Source organism: Gracilinanus agilis, chromosome X (genome assembly GCF_016433145.1).
Source record: "Gracilinanus agilis isolate LMUSP501 chromosome X, AgileGrace, whole genome shotgun sequence".
NCBI lineage: Eukaryota > Metazoa > Chordata > Mammalia > Didelphimorphia > Didelphidae > Gracilinanus > Gracilinanus agilis.
The window spans coordinates 14,958,921-14,968,726 of NC_058136.1; the positions used below are offsets into that span (position 1 = coordinate 14,958,921).

A 9,806-nucleotide genomic window follows, 5' to 3' on the forward strand; every position below is an offset into this window, starting at 1 on the left:
CTCTGTAAAATGATGAGGTTAGGCTAGACAGCTGGAATCCCATGGCCTTGTGTGGTAGCCAGTTCAACTTCTGAATAACTCTGATGATTGGGAAGATAATAGAATCGCAGAATTGGAGAGAAGGGATCTTAAGATTTGTCTGCTTCAAACCACACTATAGCATATGAGAGAGCTGGTTATCCAGCCACTGCTTGGAGACTTTTGAGGAGAGAGAATTCATTGTCTTGGAGTTTTTTCTTATACTAAGTAGAAATCTGAGTTTTCGCAACTCTATAAAATCTCAAAATAATGCTTGAAATCCCCCACTGTCTATGGGACCCTGCATGCCTAAGATCACTCATCTTGTGAATTGGCCCAATGATTCTGGAGAGTAATTTGGAATTATGTTAAGAAGGTGAAAGGCCTTTGGCTGAGAGAAACCATTACTAGGTCTATACCCCACAGAGGTCAAAGATTAAAAAGAAAAGCATACCAAAAATTTCATTGTGTCACTTTTTGTAGAAGCAAAGAACTGGAAACAATGTAAATAGGGAGGTGTCTAAGCAAAGTGAATAGTTTATGAATATAATGAAAACAATTAATATGAAGAATTTAAGGGAAGTGAGGAAGAGGATACAAAATGAAGTAGGAAGAAAACAGTGCAGGATGGTTACAATGTAAAAGGAAAGGCAAAACCAAAAACAACAAAAACTAAATCCTGTGTAATTGGAATGACAAACATGACCCAGAAAAAAGATGAGTAAATGGTCCCACCTTTCTTTGTAGAGGTGAGAGACAATGGATGTGAATTATTTCATGGGCTATCAGACTTGCTTGGTGTGGTTTTTTTAAACCCTTACCTTCTGTTGTAGTATCAATTCTAAGAAGAGCAGCAAGGGCTAGGCAATCACGAATAAGTGATTTGCCCAGGGTCACACAACTAGAAAGTATACAAGACCACATTTTAACCCAGGGTCTTCTAAGTTCAGGGCTGGCACTTTATCCACTGAGTCACCTGTTGTTTGGTTTTTGATGAATTGTTTTTTTTATCACTTTCTTTGTTTATTCTTTTTTTACAAGTGCATAGTTCTCTGGTCAGGAGAGGGATATATTTAGAAATAAAGGTGATATAAAAGCAAAAGATATTAATAAACATTAAATATAGTTGTCTCCTCCATATCAGTAGGGTTGCAGGCGTGGCACCCCTGCAATCTGGAAAATCCACATAAAAACTTTTGGCACTCGCTTCATACCAGAGAAGTCTGAATTTTTTATTTTTCTTTAATGGTATGTTTATAGTACCTTATTGTAAATTTTGAGTTAAGTATGCATTTCTGAGTTTCTAAACTTTTTTCTGTTGGCCTCCACATGTTAGCTGTGGCTTCCAAAAACCTCTCCAAAAATTCTCATTTAATTTCTTATGCTTACAGTGAAACTGCAATAGGAAAAGTTGCAATGAGAAAGGGATGATTGTATTTTCAAAGCATCATTTTAAAATTGGCATAGAATAACATTTAACAAATAGGCCTGGGGGAAAATATATAACCAAACATGAATGAAGGTGATCATGAAAGATAGAAGAAATAATTTTAACTATGCAAAATTTAAAAGCTTTTGCCCAAACAAAATAAATGCAACTAGAATAAGAGAAACTATTGAATGAGAAATCATCATTACATTCAAAATCCCTAAGAAAAATCTGCTATTCAATGTAAACCAGAAAATGACAAAAAAAAATAGGTAATAAGTGGAGTTATACCCAATGGATAAGTGGTTAAGGGATGTGAATCAATAGTTTTTAGAAGACAAAATGTAAATTATCAAAAGCCATATGAAAGACTGCCAAAAACTACCAATAATAAGGTAGATAGATGATACAAAAGGTAGATATCTGGGTCTGGAGTCAAGAAGACCTGAATTCACATCCCACCTCAGCCACTTACTAACTGTGTGACCCTGAGTAAGTCTGCCTCAGTTTCCTTAACAGCCAAATGGAGATATTAATATCACCTATCTCCCAGGGTTGTGAGGATCAAATGAGATAATATTTGTAAAGTGCCTGGCACATAGTAGGCATTTAATAAATGCTTTTCCCTCTACCATCCCTGACTAGAGAAATGAACATTTTAAAAACCTCAAAATTGTTTTATAACTTTTCCAGCCAAACGTACCCTTGTTGAAACAAGTGGACCTCAAAATCACAGTACCCAACTTCTAATGGCCTGAAAGGGATGTTGAACCCACTAGAACTCCTAGCTTGGAATACCCAAGTCTAACTTGACTATATTACTTGGAGCTTGGGGCAGGGGTGGGGGAGGGAGAGAGGGGGAGACACCACGGATAGATTCCATTCATTCTATCCACGCCTTCTGCAGGCAGGAGAAAGTATCACATGTTTCCTTACCAGAAACTAATGCTAATGGGACCATGTCTGAAGCTCTCATTACAAAGTTCAGGGGAAAGTACATGTGACTTTTAATGAGCTCGCTTTTGCAGGTGTCTCCTCCTCCTCCATAGACTCTTCCCCTCTTTGTACTAGACGCCTCTTAATTGCAGAGCAGGGACATGGTCCCTTAAGGCCCAGAAGTACAACATTTCTCTAAGGCTGAAGTTAGGAAGCCCTAGACTTGCTCCAGATTTCCCAGGGATCTCTGTATAATTGAAAACCGATATCCTTAATTGAGGCTATTTTCTGTTGCCAAGAGAAAGGTACCACGACTTTGAGCATGCACTATAAATAAGAAGACCTGGGTTTCACTTCAATCTCACCACTTGGAAGCTGTGTGACAACTGGGCAAATCACATGGCTTCTCTGAGACTCAGTTTCTTCATCTCCAAAATATGAAAGAATTAGAAGCAATGCATTCTAAAATTCCTTCCAGCTTTAACATCCTCCAATTCATTGTAATGTCTGCATAAGTGGAGGGAAATGCATGCTACGAATTAATTTAGCATTCCTACTATGACTGGACTGCTCAGTTCCTCTTGAGGGGCGGCTTCCAGATACCAACAGTGAATGGGGCCTTTCCTAAAAGCTACCACTATCTCACTGATAAGACAATAAGAATATTAAAATAAGATCAGTTCAGCCTGTAGAAACTAATAGTCAAATCCTTAGGATCTTGGCAATTATACCTATACCACATAGAAAGATTTTATCACCACAGCTGTTTCTGTGAAACTTCTCTTGCAGGTAAAGGAACCAAGCTTATTTGTTGTGGGGAGGGTGCCTCACTGACAAAATTCCCCGATTATAAGGGAAACACCTTCTGTGCATTGCTGTCTTTCTGCCCCCCATGCAGTAAGTAATGTCCCCTTCTTTGTCTCTCCCTTTCCCTCAAGGAATACCTCTCTCCAGTGACTTCTTTAGCTAAATTGTTTAAGTTTCACAAACATAACACTAGGACCTCCAGTTGGTTAGCGATTGGACAATTGCACAAGGAAAGAGAGGATGAGTTGAGAAGGGAGGTGGGGAAAAGGGACGAGGGATCCTAGTGAGATGAAGGAAAAGCAACTTCAGGGAAAGAAAAGAAAATTATGGGACTCGGGACACTGAAGTCAGAAGAGTGAGGATAAAATCCTGGCTCTGCTAATTACTAGCTATGTAACCTTTGGAAAGCCCCTAAGTCTCAGAGTTTATTATTTTCAAAATTCCCTTCCAGCTCAAAATTCAATGGTCCTCAAATGAGATTAGACATGGCCATTGGTATGCTTTTATGATGGGGCAGAGATTAGAGATCATGGAAGAGTATGCTAATCTAAGAGATGAAAAAGCTCTCACCAGGACTTCTGCTCTAATCCTCACCTCCAGGAAGGTGGTTATCATCCTGGGAGCACTGGAGTAGAGTGGAATGTGCACTGTTCACCGAGGCAGAAGACTTTAGTTCAAGTACTCGCCCTGACATTTATTAGCTTTCTTCATGGTCACTAAATCCATTCCTCTCTCTGTTCTCAATGTCCTTTTCTGAAAACACAGAGGTAGGGTAGAACTAGCAGATGTCTAAGATCCCTTCTACCTATTACATTTTATTATTCTCTGACCCCAGAAATGCTTGGATGACTGTGTGAAAATAACATGTTAGCATTTATATAAACTTCTTAATAATTTTGCTCTAAAACCTTCCCAGAAAAGCTTATCGATATCATCAGAGTCAAGGAAATTTGTTGATTGGAATCGATTTGATTAAGCTGGTATTACATGACTTAACTTCACAATGAGCTTTATTTTGTCTCAAAACTTAACTCTATTCATGTATGGAAAGCCTTCCTAAGCTGGTTACTCACATTGCAATGGTTGTCACAAAGTTTTTAAGAACTCATTATCTATAGAAAGTCTTTGTTTTTCTTACCCACCTAAATCTCAAGACTAACAAAATCAAATTCAGAATCCTTCCCCCCAGAGTGGCTCAACTTCCAATATGTTCCATGTCAGTTAATTACAATATCTTTTTCCTGATCTCCCAAACTATAAACCTCAGACTTATCTTTGATTCCTTCCTTACTTTTTTAGCCCTTATTCAATTTATAATCTCAGAATTGTCTAAACTGACCAGTTGTTTCTCCTGAATAGCTAATTAGAAATAAAAACTTCAGTCAAATTAGCTTGTTGGTATCATGGAAGAAAAATAATGACTAGTTGTTTGAATGAAAGTAACCTTTGGAATTGACCAGCCAATTTATTCAAAAAGGTCAAGCTGTTGTTCATCATGACGAGGCCAAAACAACTGCCTGATTCAGTTAATCACCCCCATGTTTCCTGTGCGTGACAACCAAAAATCTGATTGATCAAATCTGTGATTCATAGAATAATAAGCATTTAGAACTGGAAGATTTCATAGGCAGCATCTAGTTCAATTCTGTCGTTTTACAGAGGAGGAAACTGAGGCATACTTCGTAAGGTCACACAGTAAGAAAGTGGTAGAGATGAGATCAGAATCCTAGGCTTCTGGCTTTAAATGTGGTGCTCTGGCTACCATGTCACACAATAGATGGAATGTTTTGGCATTAAGTAAGGAGAGCTTATATCCCTTTCTTCAGGCTAAAGTAACAGCAAAACTTTCAACGATTGCTCATAAGAAAATAATTTTCCAAATTCCCAGACCTTTTTTCCATCTTCCATCAACATGTGCAGTGTGAGCCTGACCCTCTGGCAAGAACCCAGCACAGTTTTGACTTAAAGCTGAGAATGTTCATTCCAGAAGTCGCTGAAAAGTTCTTCCTGTCCCCTGGCTCCCATGGAGAAGATGCTCTGCTTTGTCTCTTTCCCTTGCAGCTGAGGGGGCCCAATGGATGGGCTACAGAGAACTAACTACTCTGAGGTCACTGAATTCATCCTGGTGGGGTTTTCCCAGAAGCCCCATGTGCAAGCTGCCTTCTTCACTGGGTTGCTGTGCTTCTACCTCTTCACACTTTTGGGGAACAGCCTCATCGTCACTGTGATCCAAAGGGACGCTCACCTTCACACCCCCATGTACTTTTTCCTCAGCAACCTGTCCTTCCTTGACATCTGCTATACCACCAGCTGGGAGCCTTATGTGTTGGCCCAGTGTTTCAAGGACTTCCCCACCATCTCCTACACCAGCTGCTATGCCCAGATGACCATTTCCCTGTTCCTGGGAATGACTGAGTGTCTCCTCCTTGCCATCATGGCCTATGATAGGTTTGTTGCCATCTCCAATCCTCTGCGCTACACTGTCATCATGAGCAACCAGGTCTGCTTGCAGATGGCAGTGGGTACTTGGGCCAGTGCCTTCTTCATATCTGTAATGCCAATTGTTGCTATTCCAGCTCAATACTGTGGGCACAATGTCATTAACCATTTCACCTGTGAGATCCAAGCCTTGCTAAAGCTTGTCTGCTCAGACACCCCCATGAGCCTGATCCTGGGTCTGGTCATTAGTACTTTTACACTGCCCCTACCCTTCACCTTTATCCTCATCTCCTACATCCGCATCGTGGCAGCTGTGCTCAGGATTCGCTCCACAGAGGCCAGGCTCAAAGCCTTCTCTACCTGTGGTTCCCACTTGACAGTAGTGACCATATTTTATGGGACAGCCATCTATATGTACTTGAAGCCCCAATCTAAAGAGTCTCAGGACCAGGACAAAGTCATCTCAATACTTTATGGAGCAGTTACCCCCATGTTGAACCCTCTCATTTATACCCTAAGGAATAAGGATGTGAAAGGTGCCCTCAGGAAATTGGCTGGAGGGGAAAGAAAAATCCTGAAAGCTCTATAAATTTTTTTCCAGTAGGTTACTTGTGAAAGCATAGGGTCAATGCAACGAACAACTGAGTCAGAGAACAGATATTTTTCAAGTCAATAAATTCATTTTAATTCAGCCCAGTAATCAATTGTTGATCATTATTGTATAACCTACACTGAGCTTACTTAGTGATACAGAATTTTCTTGGTATTGAAAGTAGAAAATGGTATTTCAGAATTAGAAGGAATTAGAGAAGTTATTCAATCCTCCCCGTATATGAATAGGAGCCCCCCGCCTCTTGAATCATCCTCTAAAATAGCCATCTGGCATTCTCTTGAAGATCTCCAGTGATGAGATACCTACTACTTCCCACAATGCTCCCTCCTACTTTGAAACATTTCCAATTATTAGGAAATTCTTCCTCACACTCAATGAAATGAATGCAAACCAAGAGCTGGCTATGAAGAGAGCATCTGAGACTAAGATTTCGATTTTCAAGCCATCACTTTGCATTTAGGAATAAAGGGCTCTCCACCACAGTTGGAGTTCATGTAACAAGAGCTGGCAAAACTTATCTTCTTGGAATCTTGTCAATCTAATTCTGAGAGCCTTTAAATTAAAAAAGAAGGGGAAAGGAGAAATCTGGGTACAAATTATCCCCAAGATAGAAAACAAAAGAGTAGCTTGAGTGCACGGAGAAATGTAAGAGTAGAAAAACACAGAAATTAATAGGAAACAAAATATACCAAAAGAGTCAAGGCTAAAATCAGTGACTTCAACGGTCCATATACAGATAAACAAAGTTTGTATAACAAGCAAAGGGAACTAGAAAAATTTGGAACGTGGTGCACTTTTACATTTTAAGTATCAGTGAGACTTGGTAGGGTGAGATTTATGACTGTAAAGTGGCACAGTGGAGGGAGCACTGAGGTTGTCCAGAGAAAGACCTCAATTTGAATCCTACTTCAGACGCTCATTTGCTGTGCGATCTTGAACAAATCATTAAACCTCTGTCTCAGTTTCCTCAGCTGAAAATGAAGGAGTTGGACTCAATATCCCCGAAGGTCACTTCCAAATTTAAAGCTAACATCCTATAAATTCTGGTTCCAGAAAGGCATACCATATTTAAAGGGTGATCAGATTGCCCTGATCAGTGTAATGATCAACTATGTCTCCAACGGACCTATGATGAAGCACATTACCCACCTCCTGGCACAGGAGTGGACGCAGGGTACAGAAAGAGATACGCTTTTGGACATGGCCTCTATGTAAATTTGTTGTCCTTAACTATGCTTATTGATTACAAGAATTCTTGTCTTTATTTTCTCTCATTTCTTCAATGAGGGGAGTAGATCAGGGAGAGGGGGTTAGCAATAGCAACGACCCAGAATGGAGAGCCACAGAAACATTTTTAAACATGCAGAAGAAAACAGAAAGAAGTTCAGAAGGAACCGCAGGCAAGCAAGACAGTTTTGAAAGTAATATGAGAAAGTTATTATGTCCTTTTTTCCAAAGCAAATTATATGAAATGGAAGTTCACAGTCTAACGTAGAATCTTCTTTACATGTTCTGCTGTGTGTATAGAAGTGTTCTTTTTTGAGTGTTGAAGTTCAGAATTTTTTAAAAAATGAAATTAAAAAAACCTTCACATTGCTTTTGCTACTGGAAGAACTTTAAAGCTCTAAAAAAGTGGGACCCACCTGGGAGGGAAAAGAATCATAATAACTATCTAATAGCTATAATGAGCACTTTTGGAGTACATTTGATTATGGCCTCTGAATACTTTGCATTTTCTACATTTTCTGTGGTGTTAAATAAAAACTACCCCATTCCCAATAAATGCATTATTACAGTAAGTGCTTGAATAGGAGTTGGGAACCTGGTACCAACATCTATAAAGGTCTAAGTAGACAAAAAGCTGTGTTCTGAGATTTTTCCCAGAGCCAATTCTGAGAGAAGACAGTAAGAGTCAAAGAGTGAGCAACATCTTTTAGATCTGCCATTGAAATTAGACCTGTCTGCATTGGCTCCGATCTTGGGGAACACTGGGCAAGAGATTACATACTCATGTGAAGATATATAGAAAGCAGACTGGGGAGACATGCTGAAGAGCATATGGGCAAAAATCAAAGCAGACATAAGCAATACCATCATAAGAGAAAGTTAAAAACGCCTGCACAGAAAAAAGAATGGATGAAGAAACTGGGGAAAGAGATAACTAACCTGTCATGGAGGCTTATAAAGATAGTTGGGACAGGGGTTAGCCTACATGTTTTGTCATTCTTTCTCTGCCAAAGAATAGCAACTAGTAATTCCTCAACTTGCCTGAATGATAATTTGCTTTTTCAAAAGCCCACTCAGAGCAAGGAACTGATTGCCAGGATAGCAAGGGGGGGAAACCCTAGGGACAAGTGACCCCTCCCTCCTAGAGTATGTGAAAGGAGAAGAAAGCTAGTCATAGTCTGGTGATTTTGGAAGCGCAGATTTCAAAGAGTTCAGAGAAAATTAAGGTAGGATCTCATGAACTGAAACTGTTAGGGAAAGAGGTATGCTGAGAAGGGGTGGGAAGCTTTCATTAGTGAAATCCTAATGATACAAAGGTGTGGTGTGGTCTGAAGAGATACATGTGGATGCAGAGTGATGAACAGGAAGCTAATCTGTAGTTTAAAAACATGGGCAGAAGATGGACTTAAGGACAGATAACAGAGAATAAATGCAAACATGTACTATAGTCCTGGAAGAATAGTGGCTAAAGCATAGAATAAGCAGAAGGAGGGATGCAAAGAGTGAGAAGGGTTTTTCAAAAAAACTATTGGTCAAAACAAGAAGATCAAATGAGGGATAGGAGTACTTCTTGGAGTGGCTGGAATGAGGATAATAGATGAGAGAGGAAAGACAGAGCTACTCAACTTTTCCTTTGCTCCAGTTTTCTCTGCCAAGGAGAATGATCTTAGGACTAGAAAAAGGCAGGACCAAAATGGCTCTCAATTTCAGTGAGACTAGATCATGCCTAACAATTTCCCTTTTTTGGACAAAGGTATCAGACTGTCCTTTGACAAGGGTATTAGGTACTAGATTGGAGAAATGCTACAGATATGATTTTCCTATGTTTTAGCAAAGCACTTGGCAAAATCTGTCATGTTACACTTGTAGACAAGATAGAAAGATGTAGGCAAGATTAGCAATGGCTATGCATCAATTTTGAAAGAATGTCTCAAGCAGAGTACCCCAGGGACCTCTCCTTGGCTCTGCATTATTTAACATTTTAAACAATCACATGAATAAAAGCATTAATAGCATGTCCATCAAAATTCCATGTGACACAAAGCTGAGGAAAATAGCCAATGTTGTATGAGAGTCTGGATCCAAAAAGATATCAACAGCTGAAACATTGAAGTGGATAGGATAAAATTAAATGGAATAGGAGTAAAGAGAAAACCTCACACCTTGGTTCAAAAGGCAACTTCATAAATATGAGATGGGCAAGGCTTGGCTAGACAGCAGGTCATCTGAAAAAACAATCCAGGGATTTAGTGGACCGCAACCTCAATGTCAGACAAAGGGTGATATGGCAGCCAAGAGAACTATTATGATCGTTGACTGCATTAAGAGAGCTACTGT

The 9,806-nt window shown here is 39.6% G+C and overlaps 1 protein-coding gene across 1 annotated transcript; it reads left to right on the plus strand.

Annotated features, from left to right (window-relative positions):
- The first annotated feature begins 5,264 nt into the window (after positions 1 to 5,264).
- On the plus strand, positions 5,265 to 7,457 carry LOC123253504 (olfactory receptor 13H1-like). Its single transcript, XM_044682687.1, has 2 exons — positions 5,265 to 6,197; positions 7,296 to 7,457. The coding sequence occupies exons 1-2, from the start codon at positions 5,265 to 5,267 to the stop codon at positions 7,455 to 7,457; spliced, it is 1,095 nt and encodes a 364-aa protein (XP_044538622.1).
- Positions 7,458 to 9,806: the final 2,349 nt, after the last annotated feature.

Bases quoted from the DNA above. Each gene is read 5' to 3' on its own strand.
- LOC123253504 (XM_044682687.1), top strand. From the start codon at position 5,265: ATGGATGGGCTACAGAGAACTAACTACTCTGAGGTCACTGAATTCATC. The intron at 6,198-7,295 runs AAAATCCTGAAA...TTCTGGTTCCAG, and splicing joins AATTGGCTGGAGGGGAAAGA to AAAGGCATACCATATTTAAA.